This window comes from Opisthorchis viverrini (assembly GCF_000715545.1).
Source record: "Opisthorchis viverrini unplaced genomic scaffold opera_v5_114, whole genome shotgun sequence".
In the NCBI taxonomy this organism is placed as follows: domain Eukaryota; kingdom Metazoa; phylum Platyhelminthes; class Trematoda; order Opisthorchiida; family Opisthorchiidae; genus Opisthorchis; species Opisthorchis viverrini.
Genome location: NW_008751769.1, coordinates 468,554 through 486,682, shown reverse-complemented (window position 1 = coordinate 486,682; position 18,129 = coordinate 468,554). Strand labels below are relative to the sequence as shown.

At 45.8% G+C, this 18,129-nt stretch overlaps 2 protein-coding genes across 2 annotated transcripts in view; one reads left to right on the top strand and one right to left on the bottom strand.

The window, feature by feature from the left end:
• The window catches only part of T265_05790 (hypothetical protein), a gene marked incomplete at both ends in the record, with an annotated part of 33,899 nt that extends 26,481 nt beyond the window's left edge, over window positions 1-7,418 (bottom strand). The window contains 4 exons of the mRNA XM_009170884.1: window positions 2,270-2,355; window positions 4,104-4,295; window positions 7,031-7,166; window positions 7,204-7,418. Of these exons, the coding sequence (XP_009169148.1) occupies window positions 2,270-2,355; window positions 4,104-4,295; window positions 7,031-7,166; window positions 7,204-7,418 (629 nt within the window). The remainder of the gene's footprint in view (window positions 1-2,269; window positions 2,356-4,103; window positions 4,296-7,030; window positions 7,167-7,203) is intronic.
• On the top strand, window positions 5,884-7,023 carry T265_05788 (hypothetical protein; the record flags this gene model as incomplete). Its single annotated transcript, XM_009170882.1, has 1 exon — window positions 5,884-7,023. The coding sequence occupies one exon, from the start codon at window positions 5,884-5,886 to the stop codon at window positions 7,021-7,023; it is 1,140 nt and encodes a 379-aa protein (XP_009169146.1).
• Window positions 7,419-18,129: the final 10,711 nt, after the last annotated feature.

Sequence of the window (18,129 nt, the reverse complement as noted above, 5' to 3'; positions counted from 1 at the left end):
GAAATGCAAGTACATTACCATTTTTTTACGGAACACGTCGCCATACATGTTCCAACCCCCAACCTGGAGGGCCAGGAGACTGTGTTCGTCGGACCTCTACCCATGGACCAACCTGGTATGAGAGACTCTGTGAGCATCGTGCGGACACTCCCCAGTATACCTCAATGGGTCGCCGAGGTACACAAACCGCCACACCACGGTAAGGTCCAGTCTGTTCGTGACGGGGTAGATGCATCAGATGGTACTACGAATAGCAGGACAGATCGTTATGCAGTTAATTGCGCGACCAACTGTTAGTAATTACCAGTGAAACTGTCCAACCCAGGCATTACATCGTCGAATGCTATGACCTAAACACTGAAACGAAAGTCAATTCCGAAAAATATTATGGACGAAATTAAGTGGAGGCTTCAGTTCTATCAAAAATTAGGGAACAGAAAGTGAAATCTGCGGACACGGGTAAGGCATTTGTAGTGAATGCTGAAGCCTATGTGTGATAACAATCATGGAAAAGAGTCATAGTAAGAAGAAGGATGAAGATTTACTGCAAAACTTCCTATTTCCTAGAAAGGTAGTTCAATAGATTCCGAAAACTGACATCAACACATTTGGTAACCATGTTGCAGAAAGATGTCATGGAAAGGATTGGTCTAGCATTCTCACTTAACGCAAAATCACGATACAACGATAGACTTGAGATGAACAGTCACGACACCATGTAGACTTCGCCGAGGAAGCTCTACTTACTCCCCACCCCCCACCCCCGCGGAGGAGAGGGTATTCCCACCAGATTGGAAGAATGAAAGCGGATACCCGTCGCAATACCCTAACTGACAATCTAGGGTAGATAGACCCAGAAGGGAGGATAATAACTGGACCCAGTGGATTGAGCGGAGAACATTACTCTGGGACTTCAATGACCATGATAACCGGGATGCCCAGTCATTCTCTGCCTGTTCCTTGATGCTTTCCATATGGCATTTTGGTGCGCAAAAGTTAGTGGTGTACTCTCAAACACAGGTCCGGTGGCCCTAGAGATGCAACCAGTAAAGTAACCATTGAAGCTTCAGCGAAATTGTCTATTCTAACAAATCTCGTTCGCGCTACGGCTTCCCCGGAAAGAGACGTTTCTGTGCTGGTCTAGTGGTTTAAGTGACCAGAATGCAGGACAGGATCCCCGACATAGAAAATAGAAGTTTTACAACTAATATGACTGCATTTTCTTACTGACTGTATCACAGCGGGCAAGCCAACAATTCAGGCACCCACAGCACTGTTTGCACGAGCAGCCGAACGAATAATCCAGCCATCAGAAGCGTTTTCAAAACTCACAGTGGTTCATTTTGGAAGCAAGACGCTCAATCCACTTACCAACTTGGTATGAGGAACTCTGTGAGTTTCAACGTTAAACCCTGCAGTATAACTCATTGGTTCACAGAGGTGCACAAACGCTACGTCGCGATAAGGTTCAGTTTCTTTTAGCGGGTTTACCCAGAAAAGCAACAGAGGCGCGCCTCACCAATGCGTTGGTGATATCGTTCTGTTGGGCGACAAATTGTGAGAACTTTGACGCATTCTAGACAATCTGGCTCACTATGCGGCACTTGTAGGGAGAGAAATGAATAATATGAAGAATAAACATCTGTGTCTGAAGGACCTATCAACATGCACTGTGAAGGGACATAATCAACAGGCGAGAGGAAGAAGGACAACGTCGGATGAACAGTGCCAAAAAAGCTTTCGTACAGGTGTACAAAGCATTGTCGAGAGAGTCGAACCTTCAGCGAGGTCTTCCATCCGGTCCAAATCTACGCCTATGGAAGTTGGCCTCTACAGACAGAGGATACTCGGCATCCAGAAATTTGTTCAGTATTGGTGCCTCCAACGAATACTAAACGTTCGTTACCAGCAAACCCGAAATTGCTATCACGACCACTTAATACAAGTTCCTTAATCACGAAGTCTACAGCGGTTTGGGTAACGATTAGGCACCAGCAGAGTTGAAATTCCCAGAAATTCTTGGCCCAGTTACATACCGCGTGTGGAATTGTCGTCCCGGAGGACAATTAAAAACGTGGTTTAGTACAATAAAAAATATCGAGAAATTTAGGATGTGAACTCATCCTGACTTAGGTGATGTTCCCTTAGAAGTAATTGAAAGTAGTCTCACAAGCATGAGGCAGGCCTGATCCAAAAGTTAGTTTGTAGACAGAAAATGAGAAACCAGCTTCAACTATAATATGAGACCACTATGAACCACTCCACATACCTTCCGGGACAACTGTTTACCGGAGAAATCAAGCCAACTGAAAGTAGGCGGTCCACGAGCGTCCCAATGGGGGTCACGTTGCAGTTCTATCAAAAGGTACAAGAAACACAAAAACGAGTGAGAAGTAGGCAAACAAATGTTAAACACTAAACAATGACACATTGGGGTCAGCAATGGTGCTTCAGTATCATACAGCCAGGAATGCTGATATCCTTGAACACATTCCTTCACCTTTCATCACCTTCCATTTTGATTTTCGGAAAGGTCACTGTTCGACTCTACGATTACCGCTAACCGTCTGTTTCCTGATTTGTTCAACTATTGTGCGGAACATGAAGGAGGTCGGGGTGTTAACAGTGACGTTTCCTTTTAACGGCTCAAACCCTTGAAACATCACGGAGTGGACCGTTTTCTTGGCGTGCGACGTATTGTCACCAACTGATTTCGCCTTGTTGCTACCATGTCTAATCAAACCTTGTGGGGTGTTTCTTCCCTGACAACGCACACACCAGAATTGGTCACATCTGAGTATCAACTAAGACTATCACATCTATCAATTTAGTGACAGACGAAGCACAAAGTTTCCGCTGAGAGTTTTCACCACATCATCAATATTTCCACTTACTTGATTTAGGAGTCAATATTCCATGCAACCGCATTTTTAGAAAAAAAAGCAAAATACCGTTTACCGGCGGAAGGAATCTATTTCGCTCAGATTCCAGTAGGCCGTCTTCAACTAACTGTAGAACTGACCCATAAGTTATTGCATCAGAAAAGCCTAGGAGAAATTGGTGGGCAAGGTTTCACCTTCGACACAGAAGTTCGCGCGTTAACAAGTTGACATGCATACACACACANGCTGAGAGTTTTCACCACATCATCAATATTTCCACTTACTTGATTTAGGAGTCAATATTCCATGCAACCGCATTTTTAGAAAAAAAAGCAAAATACCGTTTACCGGCGGAAGGAATCTATTTCGCTCAGATTCCAGTAGGCCGTCTTCAACTAACTGTAGAACTGACCCATAAGTTATTGCATCAGAAAAGCCTAGGAGAAATTGGTGGGCAAGGTTTCACCTTCGACACAGAAGTTCGCGCGTTAACAAGTTGACATGCATACACAGAGCGGTTCTGGATAAGTCAGTTGAGAGTTTGCGAGTGTAATAAGGAGTTAGTAGGAATCACCGACAGAAACTAGTTGAACCTGAAGCCCAAAGCATGTAAGCTCCTCCCCTTCCTTGCAAAGCTCCACACACAGCAACAAACTTTACAACTGAAACCACGGAATAAATTAACAACTAGTGTTCTAAACCGTAAGAACAAGGCCGGAAAATCCTACCCAAATCGATGTTAATTCCATCACCTAATCCGAAGGTTGTAAGGCATAGTCACTCATTCAACTGCCTTAAAAATCGAACACACTGGTAGATTGTTCACTGGCCTGAAGAGGCGTTTGTATCAGAAGTGAAACGTGCCGCGGTAATAAACCGAGACTGTTCAACAAGCTCTGCCGAAAAGCTTTAATTTTATCCAAAGTTTAGACCGACATATGTCTATACCTTCCAAACAATCTCAACGAATCACCAGCAAGAGATCTAAGAAGTTCGCTTATTCTTTCAGATGAATCAGTATCATTGAAAAGATAATGAAGGTAAAGTTAGTAGAACTGGTTATATGGGTGATCCAACGAACGAAACAATGGCCGAAATTTTAGCTTATCGGAAAAGCAAACAACTTTAAATGATAACAGTTCCAACCAGCAAAGAGACGAGTTGGTCAGTTCTTCACGATAGATACCACCGAAGCAAAACTAGTGTTCGTTTAACACTTACCTGACCAGGGCTTCGAAGGCATGAGGCGAGCTCCTGTAGACTACATCCCATCGGATTGTTGGAACTACGAAAAAGGTCCAGCAGCTGTTGTTCAGCTGTTGTTAACGCAGATGAAGTATCCTCAAACTGCCGAACTTGCGAAGTACTCAGAGAGGTATCTGTTGAAACGATGTGCTGATCTGACATAGTGACCTACAAACGAAATAGGTACTGTGGATAACCGCATACAAGCGCATACGAGGAAACGCTAGGTGATGAATCATTACTAGGCAAAGCCACTTGGCTTAACCAGAAAAAGTTGGAATGGCAAACATAGATGAACTGGCAGTGATGCTATGAACACAAGTGTATGCTAATGAGGTAACAACCATCACCTAGTTGGTCAACAAGGAGTTGGAGGTTGGACGCGCGGCTATTGGTCGTGAGTCTACAGACCGGAAATATCATATCGGTGTGGTTAGGACGAAACAACAGAGCTGAGAAATCGGATGTCACAAGTAAGTGCTACGATTATTGGTCTTCTTTCACTATTTTGCAAACACAAACGTTGGTTTTGAGGGAAGCAAGTAAGGTAATGAGTGAATAATGTCAAGAGTGGAATTTTTATATCGCCTGTGTTATGAACTCGTAAACCCGAGAGTTGTAGATGCCAGGCAAAATACCAAACTTGGAGATACGAGAATAAGAAACTAAGTCGTTGTCGTGTGACACTCCTGAACTCAGGACAACTGACAAATTATTCGATACTCCTGAGAACCTATTTGTTTTAACTTTAGATAGGCATGAGCAAAATGAATCCCGACGGTTCACTGGCAGTTATAAGCCCAAACGTGATCATTCGCCTAACAATTCTATAGCATAAAGTGAATCGAACTCATTGTCAATAAAACACGGCCTGTTCGTAACGACCAAAAAAGATTATTAACCCAGTTAACAGTGATTACTTAACTAATGTTGTTAGACTGCATGAACCTCGGAGAATTTTTTAGATTGGCAACGATTACTCTGTTTGTAGCCACGTCTATAGCCATTATCAGATAGGTTCACAAACTTAGGTGATCCCGATCAACATAGCTGTCTTGGTTATTAAATGGCAAGCAACGGTGAACAACATTTTACTTCAACATGATACACTGGGAGGATCACATTAACCAGAAACCGACATTTCGCTTGTGTCAAGATTATGTCTAAATCGTATCTTAGGTAACTCGTTCACAGTGAAAGGCAATGAGTACACTCCTGATCGGTTCAGAGCATAAATTCACCTTGAAAGATCACCACAGGATGGACTGAAGAGATAATATAGGTACACACAAACAAACATCGGAAACCTGAGATTAAATGCATTTTTAATGAGTAGTCAACTGTCCCGTATTTGGTGGCTCTTTGTCTAACCAGCCGCCGTCTTATTCAGACAACCTGGCTGCTGCGAAATGGTCAGATTATTTTCATCTAAATATTTTTCATACCGACACGGAAGACGTGCCCCATGTGAATGTCACTTTCGGAATCCATGTGTTCTTTAATGCGTTTGCTTCAGCTCAAGTTTTGATGGAAGCTGTCGCTTGTAATATATGTGTTCGCTTGGAACAGTGGTAGTACAAACTAGAACAATAACAAAACTACGCTATCCTCTATTTACTGATGCGAAATAGCCCAACAGCGAACTACGGTCCGCTTCCACCGAACAGAATGTGAAAAAAACTACATTTAGTACAATCATCGAATTTATCTAACACTACGTCCTCTCTTTTCAACTAGGTGTTCGAGACACTAGAGTATGGAAGCCACCCAAGACCAGACGGAGCGACTCGAAACACTACCTACTTATCAAAACCATTTGTTCGTTTTTATGATTGTGGGGCTTATCACTCTGTTACCCTTGACCATACTAACGGCAGTGATGACCATCCGTACCGGAATACCAAAACTGTGTCGTTTCATTTGTTTGTGTGCCACAATGGCACTGGCTGCTGGAGTGACGGCGATGCTACTTCTTTATTTTGCGCTTGGGCCGAATGACTTACAATTGGCACGCGGTGACCAGATAATGATTGGAGAACCGGGTGATGGGTACCTCATAGGAGCAAACCAACTTCGTTCGCTGGCTTGTAACAGACTCACTATACAAACGACTGGACTAGGGGTGATTGCATGGGCGGTCAGTGTGTCGCTCAATCTCGGCCAGATGCAAAATTACAGTCTAACATTACATAACTGGACTTTACCTGCACACGTTAGATTAAGACTAAAACGGGGAGATCGAATGGGTATTCGAAACTATACAGCGCCTATCCGGGCTGTGATTTTGCAAGGTGAGAGTGCATGGAACAAGTGGATTATATCAGAAACACATAAGTTCGGATATGAAAAGTGTTGTGCGTGGAAAGAACTAGACACCTACTCTAAGGATTACGGAACCGTCGAAGCGAACGAGGATGAAATATATACTGTTATTATTCGTCAGGCAGACAGTTCATATAAAATTCCGGGACCTCAAGTAATGAGTGAAAGTTACACAGGAGCTATTGATTTACAGCGAGTCAGATGGGCCCCCACCCCATGCGACCCAACTATATGTGATGGAACAAGTAGAATATGTGAAACTGACAACACACCAAAGAGATATGTGATTGACTACGCAGTAGAAACTATGACTGCTCCACCCTACGATAGTGTGCACGTCCGAGTGCTCTGCCATCCGCGGCACTGGGCCCTCGGTTTGATATTCAGCGTCATACCCATATTGGTCGCTACCTTGACACTGATCGTGTGGCGAACTCGAAGGAATGCTAAACAACTGAAATTCCTGGACACTGTTCTTGAAAGGACTATTCCAGCAACACATACACACGGTCAGCAGCAACACGTCGATTATCAGGACCGCAATAACCCAGCATTTGAGTTGGATATTGTGTGAGGCTTACCTGTGCCACAGTCACTTTCACAGCCTTGGACGGTGATTTTGAACATTCCTTGTTCCCATAACACAGAGCGTCGGCCGGTGGCATTCCAAGTTCCTCCGCATAGCTAGACAGTTTGTCGTCCAAAAAGTCACACAACCTTGGACCGAACCCCTCCAATATTCTGCACTCCTTACCGCTTCTGAGCATTAACGGATACTTTATTAGAGAGGAGAGAGCCTGCGTCCGGTATGTCAGGCACAAAAATGGAGCCTGCCTTTTTGTACGTATGATATGACTTCAATTCCTTCGTGAAAGCTTCATTCATCGCCTTTGTGAGCCAGTATTCAAACAAAGCATTGTTCCGCGTTATTCTTTTCTTATTTGATTTTGCTGTAGAAGTAATGGGCATCCTGATAATCTATTTAGTATTTGCGAAAGTTAGGACTTTCGATTACTGAAAGAGAGAGAGAATTTGTATTGGAAATTCAACCAAACGTCAGATTTCAGACCATCATGGTTGTGCTGCGTTCGCAAAACCAGACGGAATACCAATGGACTTAAATGGTTCGATATGAAAAAGTACAATTTCAGTGTTGGACTGAACAGTTTTCCCTTACGAATTGATTATGACATTCAGCTCAAGCGTCTTTAATTATTCAACCACGATGGCCTGTAAACATGGGTACCGTAGTCCTGGAAAAGGTACTGTATAATGAAGTTTCCAAAACATAGTAGACAGCAAGCCGTTATTACCCGAGAGGCTTGCTGATTTAAAACGATGAGACTCAAGATCGTATATCTGTTAATCTGTTTTTTTTTAAAAAAATTCTTCAAAATAGTCGTGCCCAAATAGTTTAAGATTGAGATTTACTTAAAATGTTAGAACCCATCTAGTTGCTAGACAACCACAAACATTTCCTGGCATTTTCCAATACAATCACGATAAGAATATTCGTAACAAGTTCTGTTAACAAGACGCCTTCCCGTCGTCGGATTGAGACGCCACGCTAAGTTACTCTCCTTGACTTTCTAGAAGATAAATTAGAAAGAAGGGATATGACTAAGGCTATGCAGAAGCTGAAGGAAAGGCTTCGACGTGATCGTACGCAAAAGTTGAGCTTGCATGAACATGAGTCAAATGCCGATTGTCGGAGTAACAGGTGGTACAAGGAGTAGCTCATCGGACAATCCTAAACGAGAGATTCAGCTCGCTTCAGTTGAGTCTCCCGTCAAGAATTGATTCGTGTACAAATGAGTACTCGTCGAAAATCATCCCGAGAAGAGTGAAACTATTCGTAGGCTGTCGAAGGGCTTTCAGCAAACGTACGAGTGTTGCATTACGTCCAGCCAAGCAACTCTCCAGTGCTGAGTAAATGGTGAAAGAAGCCATCAATAAGTTTACTTGTTCTGAACAAAAGCGAAGTGCAACGATACCATGTTATTTAATGAAAATCATTCGCCGAAGCGATGATCACCGGCACAGCTGAAGGGAGGGAGACAAGATAGATCATTTGCACATTCACATTTTGTAAATGGCACTACCTGCATCGACCGGATGCAGCATAGGAGACGTCACCATCATCAGTGTCAGCTGTAAGAACAGCGTATTTATCGTAGTGGTTGTAGCTGCCACTGTTTCGATCACCGATGATTTGGGGAGGTGGAGTAGATAGCTATGTATTGGATGCGGGAGCTGATAAATCGGTGCGTAAATACGGCTCTGTCAGTGGACTTTTAATTGGGTGGTTGGAAAAAGAGCTATGCATTGAAGGCGATAGTTCGGATTCATGAGCGACATTGAGAGCGCGACTAGGCCATGTCTGAAAATGTCTCCAATAACTAATGTGGCCCGTCTCGGGGTCCCCAACCAGGGAGACGGCAATGACGAGCTGGTAGTGGTTTTTATACTTCGCTGTCAATGTTTGACCACCTCTGGTCCTTCATGTGGTTGTGTGAAAATAAGGAATTCGGTCGACTGGCATATGCAGCATGTGGCCAAGCCAGATCAACCGATGCAGTGTGATCAGTTCATCTACCGAGGGTGAGTTATTTTTTCCGAATACCATTCGACGTAATTCAGTATTGCTGATCCGGTGTTCCCACCGGACTCGGGCAGTGCTCCGAAGACATCGATGGTCAAACACTGAAAGTCTTTTGACGTCCTCATCGCGCAACAGCCATGTTTCTGATCCGTATAGTACTATAAAGCGCATCGCAGCATTGTAAACTAGACCCTTGACAGGGAAGCTGATGTCACGCATATGCCAAAGGTGACGCAGGTTTACAAAAGCTGCTCTGTCCTTCTGAATCCGGAGACCACCGGGACTGATACAGCTGCCCCGGTAAACAAATATGTCTACTACCTCAATCGGTTCATCCGCACGCAAAAGGTCCGGGTACGAGCCCACCTAGCCTTGCAGTAGCACTCTACACTTTGCAGATGCGAAGTGCATGCCAAACCGTTAGACGGAATTATTACGATTATTTACTATTGTTTGAAGAGCTGTCGTCTGCGTACTCGATATCTGTGAGCAAACGCCCAGGGAGCACTTCGACTCCACAGGCATTAGAGGCTGGTAGTGAGTCTTCCATGACCGTATCAATGACGAAATTGAAGAGAAAAAGGTGGAAGAGGACAGTCCTATCTGACATTAGCTAATGTGCTGAACTCAGGCGAAAGCTTCCAACAAACCTTTACACCATCGCGGGAGTTGGCGCACAGCGCCTTAAGGAGGATCACGAATTTATGGAGGACACCTTTGCTCCGAAGACACTGCCATAGTGATTGGCGGTCCACAGAATCAAAGGCAGCTTTCAGATCAAGAAAGCACTGTTGGTTGCTGGAGGGAGAAATGTGAAAGGGCTGGGTCCATCCTTGGCGTTCTGAGATGCATAACAACACTCGGGTCTTGTATACGTGTTTCGGAGACACAGCATAAGTCAATTTTAGGGAGTGTAAGGTTTCAGCAAGCATTGCCTGTTTACTAATTTGACGTAGATTACGGACGTTAAAAGCTCCTATATAGAAAGGATCTCGTGAATTTAGGAGGGTTATTTTGTTTATTACTAGTAGGCAGCGAGGAACATAAGGCCCTTCGGTCAATAACTGACAGTCAAGTGACCCAGTGACGTTAGATTGTGTGGTGGGAGGGGGTTGGAGAGGGACATCGGTGGACACCGAACTTTCCGGTTGCCCAGGCCGAGGAAGGTTTGGTTGATGTTTCCAACCTTGAGTCTTTGACTCAAACATCTGACCCACAAGGCAGTTGGACGATGTAGGGTTTTGTTCGGGGACCCCGCCCCTAGCCTCTGACTCATGAGGCAGCGAACAGTAGGGTTTTCTTAGGGGACACTTCCCGGTGCTGTTGACTCAATGGTCTGACCTGCTCGGCTGCAGAGGGTTGGCCTAACCCGAGGACGCAGGGAATAAGGCATTATTGCCTCATGCCTGATGCGGCTGCGCACAAAAGGTGCCTTTTGAGCAACACCAGACTCTTTGGTTTTAAAAGTATTTCGACCGTATTAAATAATGCGCCGGTGGTCACGGTCAACCGTTGGCGACTGAAGTGTGTGGCTTTGAGGGCCGATCTTTTCTAGCCCATCCTTCCTCGGGGGAAGGTAGCATCGCCGCTTCCATAAATATGGACATGTCGGTCACCTGGGGGAAACATTTTACCACCTCCACAATCCTGTCGTAGATGACAGTACGACTTCACATCCAGACCGCCTCGTAGCACGATTAGTTGTAGTATGGAGTCTCGGCGCTCTTGGTCTGATTGCTCCCCTCTGGCGTTCCTGGCACGGTTTCAGCTTGTGGAACGACGTTCCAGCTAGCGTAACCCGCAGGATCATTGCAGTACTTAAGCCCGAGCACCACGTCAAGGTGGCAGCTTTAGGTCGGGCAGCATAGGACATTCAAGAATTCTTTATTTCAAGATAAGGTACCGATCATGTATGAGTGTGAGACGTGGCCTCAACAGATGGTTTCTCCAGCTCGTCGAAAACCAGTCTACCAGTTGAATGGCTTGTGCAGCCCTGCGCCAACCCTCAACCCAACAACCAGGGAAAGAATTTGTGGCTATAGAGCAAGAAGTCTAATGAATAAAGTATCATAGGCGGCGGTGGCCTCACCATGCAGTGCGCACTCCGAAGAATCGTTGACTGAAAGAAAATTTGTGAACAATGTGGAGCTTGTCCCTCACGAGTATGTCTCTCCCGATCACCAACCAAACTGCAGAAAATGCACCTTGGGTATGGCCGTTACTGGGCTGACGCCACGGCGGTTTTCGCACGACCTTCTTGGGCTCCGTTTTCCGAAGAATTGGATCACGGTCGAAGAGCCCCATTCCAAAGATATTCTGTCATCGCGCAAAACCTTCCAAAGTAGGGTTGTCAGATGGCTCACCAGGACTTTAACAACTTTGAACAGTGTGGGGTGCAAAACTTTACGCCGAATGCCCTGTCTCGTTGGATAGATGAGATTTCGATCCGGACTTCTGCTATCAACGGCGGCCTGGTGTCGACCTTCTAATCAAATTTGTTAGGTTCTCCCAAAAGTTATATTGAAGGATTTTAGCTAAAGTTCTCCTTAAGGCGTTCAGCCCTCTCTCATGACGAAGCGAACAGTAGGGTTTTCTTAGGGGACACTTCCCGGTGCTGTTGACTCAATGGTCTGACCTGCTCGGCTGCAGAGGGTTGGCCTAACCCGAGGACGCAGGGAATAAGGCATTATTGCCTCATGCCTGATGCGGCTGCGCACAAAAGGTGCCTTTTGAGCAACACCAGACTCTTTGGTTTTAAAAGTATTTCGACCGTATTAAATAATGCGCCGGTGGTCACGGTCAACCGTTGGCGACTGAAGTGTGTGGCTTTGAGGGCCGATCTTTTCTAGCCCATCCTTCCTCGGGGGAAGGTAGCATCGCCGCTTCCATAAATATGGACATGTCGGTCACCTGGGGGAAACATTTTACCACCTCCACAATCCTGTCGTAGATGACAGTACGACTTCACATCCAGACCGCCTCGTAGCACGATTAGTTGTAGTATGGAGTCTCGGCGCTCTTGGTCTGATTGCTCCCCTCTGGCGTTCCTGGCACGGTTTCAGCTTGTGGAACGACGTTCCAGCTAGCGTAACCCGCAGGATCATTGCAGTACTTAAGCCCGAGCACCACGTCAAGGTGGCAGCTTTAGGTCGGGCAGCATAGGACATTCAAGAATTCTTTATTTCAAGATAAGGTACCGATCATGTATGAGTGTGAGACGTGGCCTCAACAGATGGTTTCTCGCAGTACTTAAGAGCACCACGTCAAGGTGGCAGCTTTAGGTCGGGCAGCATAGGACATTCAAGAATTCTTTATTTCAAGATAAGGTACCGATCATGTATGAGTGTGAGACGTGGCCTCAACAGATGGTTTCTCCAGCTCGTCGAAAACCAGTCTACCAGTTGAATGGCTTGTGCAGCCCTGCGCCAACCCTCAACCCAACAACCAGGGAAAGAATTTGTGGCTATAGAGCAAGAAGTCTAATGAATAAAGTATCATAGGCGGCGGTGGCCTCACCATGCAGTGCGCACTCCGAAGAATCGTTGACTGAAAGAAAATTTGTGAACAATGTGGAGCTTGTCCCTCACGAGTATGTCTCTCCCGATCACCAACCAAACTGCAGAAAATGCACCTTGGGTATGGCCGTTACTGGGCTGACGCCACGGCGGTTTTCGCACGACCTTCTTGGGCTCCGTTTTCCGAAGAATTGGATCACGGTCGAAGAGCCCCATTCCAAAGATATTCTGTCATCGCGCAAAACCTTCCAAAGTAGGGTTGTCAGATGGCTCACCAGGACTTTAACAACTTTGAACAGTGTGGGGTGCAAAACTTTACGCCGAATGCCCTGTCTCGTTGGATAGATGAGATTTCGATCCGGACTTCTGCTATCAACGGCGGCCTGGTGTCGACCTTCTAATCAAATTTGTTAGGTTCTCCCAAAAGTTATATTGAAGGATTTTAGCTAAAGTTCTCCTTAAGGCGTTCAGCCCTCTCTCATGACGATGATCTTGTGAACGAACCACCATTCCGTCCTAGTCACATATTGTCTCATTGACATCTGTCTTATTCTGACCGGATGATCGAGTCAGCACAAACACGGCGCTGCTCTTGCCTGCACCAAAAGCCTTCTAATACATGATTAATAACTGTTCAGCTGCAGCACCATATCATTGCCTAGCTGCCATGACACGCGAAGTAGGCACGAGGACCGATATGTTGCCAGGTTGTCCAAGCCTAGACAGAAGTAGTGGAGATGCGTAGGATGAGTTCGAATCACGAATCTACTGGTCGGTAAGTTCACACCTTAACCAGTGAGCTACCTCAAACTCGAGCTTTCTGCATCCCCTGGGCCTCCGTAATCCACCAGTCTTCCCTGTCATTGTCAGGCTCTTGGTTATCCAGCGTTTGAGAAATCTGCTTGAGCCATCAGAGTCGCTAGCGTGGCTTTTCGTGAAGCAACGAGATCTCATCTCGACGACATCCAGTGCTCATTTAGTCTAGTCGGAAAGCTTGGGCATGCAGTTCTGAAAGCTGACAGCATGGTTGCTTCAAATCGCTTCCACTCAACCTCCAAGCAATCTTCGTCATTAGCATGACTGTTTATTTCCAGTAGCTTTCCAGCCAGATCAGCCCGGTCTTTTGGGGCTACTGAACTTCGCCGAAACTGATGAACGTAAATAGTCTGCTTCAGTATATGTAATGCTGACGAAAAGCGAATAACTGGGGCTGAAAAATGGCACAGAGTCAAACTGTGCACTACAGAAGAAACGGCAATCTGTAATTGAGGTTCTCCAACACACGGTTCAACTGAGTCTATGACCGGCACGATGTTGGTGGCTTGTAGGTAGGGGCGAGATGGTCCAAGTGGTTAGAGAGCAAATTTACTGACAGGAAAGTTCGTGGTTCGAATCCGACCTCTGCCTCTCGACTTCCCCTGTCTAGGCTTGGGCAACCAGGCAGTATCCCTCGTGCCTCTTTCGGGTGGCGTGGCAGCTAGGCACCGGAAGGGTGCTACAGCTGAACGCTTCTTCTTTCTTCTGTAGGTAACTAGATGTGAGCGCATATCTTGAAAGTCCTTACTAGTGAGGAACAGACGATGTTCACAACGCAAATGAAGAAGTCGGTCCCCTTTATTCGTACGCTGAGCGCCAACTGCAAACCTAACATCTAGTTGTGCTCATTCCAGGATGAGTATACGGGTTCCTGTTGCTGACCGAAGCAGCCGCGACAGATCTCGGCAAGAGCCGTCCTTCTCAGATTCAGAAATGCGGTGTCAGGGTGCATCATCATCATCATCATCGACAGCATGACATCAGTGTTCAACACCGATGCTTCAATGCCGTAAAACCATGATTTATTTGAAAGCCTTATTGTAAAGAAAAGAGTGAAGGTGGACGGGGAAGGGACTTAGTGCTAGCTTACCACAATCATTCCGAGGTGCCTACACCTCCAGACATTCACTCAGGCAATCTGGATAGAAACTGACAACAAGAACGCCACTGACATCAGTTGACAGCCATATCCTGTAGTGTCTCCAACCAGGCACAGTGAGGACCACGTGGTTCCCACCCTGGAAGGCGAGTAGCACCGACAGCACCCAAGCGTTTCGTGATCTCCTTCATACTCCTCTGCCAGGTGATGGTTTGGCCACCTCTCCGTTTACGCCACTCTGAGTTGGGCATGGAAAACAGCACTCTCTTTGGCAAATGATGGTTCGGCATACGTAACGCGTGTCCCAACCAACGCAGCTTCTGGTGCTGGACACATTCTTCAATGGAAGTACCCGTTACACAACCGAAAACGCGCTTTCTAACTGCCTCATTACGGATTCGCCGACACCAACTCACACGAGCTATGGTTCTGAGACAACGATTGTCGAATCGATACGGTAATCGGTGTTTGTTCTTCATATCAGCATGCATCTATCCAGATTGCCTGAGTGAATGTCTGGAGGTGTAGGCACCTCGGAATGATTGTGGTAAGCTAGCACTAAGTCCCTTCCCCGTCCACCTTCACTCTTTTCTTTACAATAAGGCTTTCAAATAAATCATGGTTTTACGGCAATGAAGCATCGGTGTTGAACACTGATGTCATGCTGTCGATGATGATGATGATGATGATGATCGATTACCGCATCGATATTAACTGAACCAAAAAAACGTACAGCACAAAGGTGACTGCTTACTGAGATCCTGTAGGTAAAGCGCCTTTGGTTTCGGACCTGAGTGCGATTCTCACACCGTAGACACCACAAGTCATTGGGACCAACAAGTACCGAAGAGCGAAATGGGAACACCTGACCTCGTCCTATGTATCTTGAAGGGCCCAACCTGATAATACCCTGTGAAACCTTATAACCTGAGAGGGAGATGATTTTTGAAGTACTGACGGTCTTGTTATCGTCGAGTGTGATTCAATATCTCTTCGCAGCTTTTAAGAACGGTTAAAGATTGAGGTTGTGTTCCTCTTGGATACTTCCACAGCTAGGCAAATTTCCTATATAAGCACACGTGCTTTTCAGCTTTTCGGACAGAATAATACTGTTAATAGTTTGGTGAAAATATGCTACACCGTTTGTGACAACGAAGGGTATGCGACTGAACTGAAACAGTCCACCACATTCTTCGATTGCTTTAAAAGGTTTGTCCGATGCTGAAATCCGGACTTGATGGTAGGCACATAAGAGGTATAATGTACTGTAGACCTCGTAGTGCGAGATTTTCTCAACCATTTAGCCCAGACGTGGCAGAAGGTAGGCGCTTATATATATGTGAACCGGTTGACTGTTTTGTCGTAGTCGACAACCATCCGGCAGTTGTGATTGGTAACCAGAACTTGTGCTCTCGAGGGAGACGCTAACAACTATTATACCCTCTCGTAATAAGCGATCAACTTCGCCACGAATGAATTTTTCATTATGCTATGTTATGTTATGTTGTATGACTATGAGGCCTGACCTATTCGAGTACCGGAACTAAGACGTCTTCAGGTGTTCGACAATCGTTCTCTCAGAACCATAACTCGTGTGGGTTGGTGTCCGCGTATCCGTAACTAGCCAATTAGAAAGCGCGTTTTCGGTTGCGCAACGGGTACTACCATCGACGAATGTGTCCAACACCAGATGTATTGGTTGCGAACCAACCATCGTTTTCCAACTAACCATCGTTTTCCGAAGAGAGTGCTGTTTCCCATGCCCAGATCAGAGTGGCATAAGCAGAGAGGTGGCCAATCCTTGACTTGGCAGGTGTGTATGAAGAACATGCCGAAACGCTTGAGTGCTGTTGGTGCTACTCGCCTTCCAGGATGTGGATCTTTACTATGGCTGGTTGGAGGCACTACACGGTATGGCCGCCAACCGGTGTCAGTGGCGTTCTTCTTGTCAGTTCCTACCCAGAATGCTTGAGTGACTGTCTGGAGACGTAGGCACCTCGTAATGATTGTAGTAAGCTAGCACCAGACCCCTTACGCGCCCGCTTTCATTCCTTTTTTACAATGAGGCTTCTAAGCAAACCATGACTGTACTGTAGTGAAGCGTCGATGTTGAACGTGACGTCATACTGTCGAGGATGATGATGACGATACATTGAAGATAGGATGGCGGCGATTTAATGTAGTGAATGCCATTTTGTTTGCAAAACAGGGCTAACTCCGTCTAGGCAAATGCACTACCATTATATGAAATAAGTTTCTGGCGTACCGAAACTACTGCTGTTAGTGAGCCAGAAGATTATGGAGCGAGAAGTGATGTGATTCATCATGATTATCTCCGGTCATTTTTGTAAGCGTCGATCACAATAATGCTGATTAATAGCCGGTGCGGCGAAATCGACAAAATCGACGCGACCAAGGCTTATTTAGTGCAGGCCACTAAGCTAACTTGGTCTTTCCATTTACCTTTTTGACCACAACAATAGGAGCTGCCAAGGAAGGGTAGCTTACAGCTTGGATAACACCTGAAGTCTGGAGATGACCGAGTTCAGCGTCCGCAAATGCACGAGCTGCATAAGGTGCAGGACATCTTGATCAAAGGATAGGTTATCGAATTTGGCTTGTATAGTCTTAGTCTTCGGAACAATATCCAGGACCATCTTGATAAACATCAGAAAATTTGATTGAGTTGGGCGTGAGTTGTTAGAAAATGCTTGTGCGTGGGATACAAACCGTAAAGGGACACCAGAAAAATCTGGCTAATAAATCCTACCAAGACCATGCAAATTTAGAGCTGAACAATCTATGAGGTAGCAAGTGTCTTTAAGTCATAGTTGTGACTTGCTGAACGGCCGCGGAACTCTGTATGGATCCCTTGGCTTCCTGCTCCACCCACTATGGTATACCAGGAGGTACGGTAGCTTCAGACAGCCCTTTGTGGAGGCAACGGAAGATTATTACAACTGTATTTATGGGGTAATCACAGATTTCCCACAAGGTTGAGCAAGAATCAACGTAAGGGGGTGAGAAGAGTCGAGCTAAAGAGGCTCCACTTGGATTAGCTGGTATTCTAACCAATCAGGGCATGCCTTCGCTTGGTCCGCAGCTCGAACGCGACACATCCACACAAATCACGTTGTGTTCGATTACCAGGGGTGGATGGACCCCGTACAACAATACCCCACTGAAAGACACATCGAGTGGGCTCACCAGTAAGTGGTACGTTGTTGTTGGAGGCAGACTATGCACAATGTTTGGTTGATTCACGGATTCACGGATTGATAGACAGGATCGAGGCCTTTGCCCAAGTTTCCCGAGTCGGTTTTGTTCTTCTCGGTCAGTGGCTGTCGTTCACCTGAAAGCGAAAAAAGGGTGTACCACTGCTCTTTATGTTCTCAGCGAAAGGAAGTATGTTTGCCAGCGCGAGGATTCGCGTAAATAAATGTCTAGCAGTGCTTTAAACTGGGTTCTAGAAGGAGCGTGGACAACAGTCAGAGGAGGTGCATTCCACGCAGTCACTACCCGAAATGAGAAAATATTTTGTCTAGTGAATGTGTGTGCTCTGAGCTTGAAAATTTTCTTGCCATGTCACCCCGTGTGTTTGCTGGATCAACGGTGAAAGACCTGTTTGCCAAGCTTTGTTCAAACAGG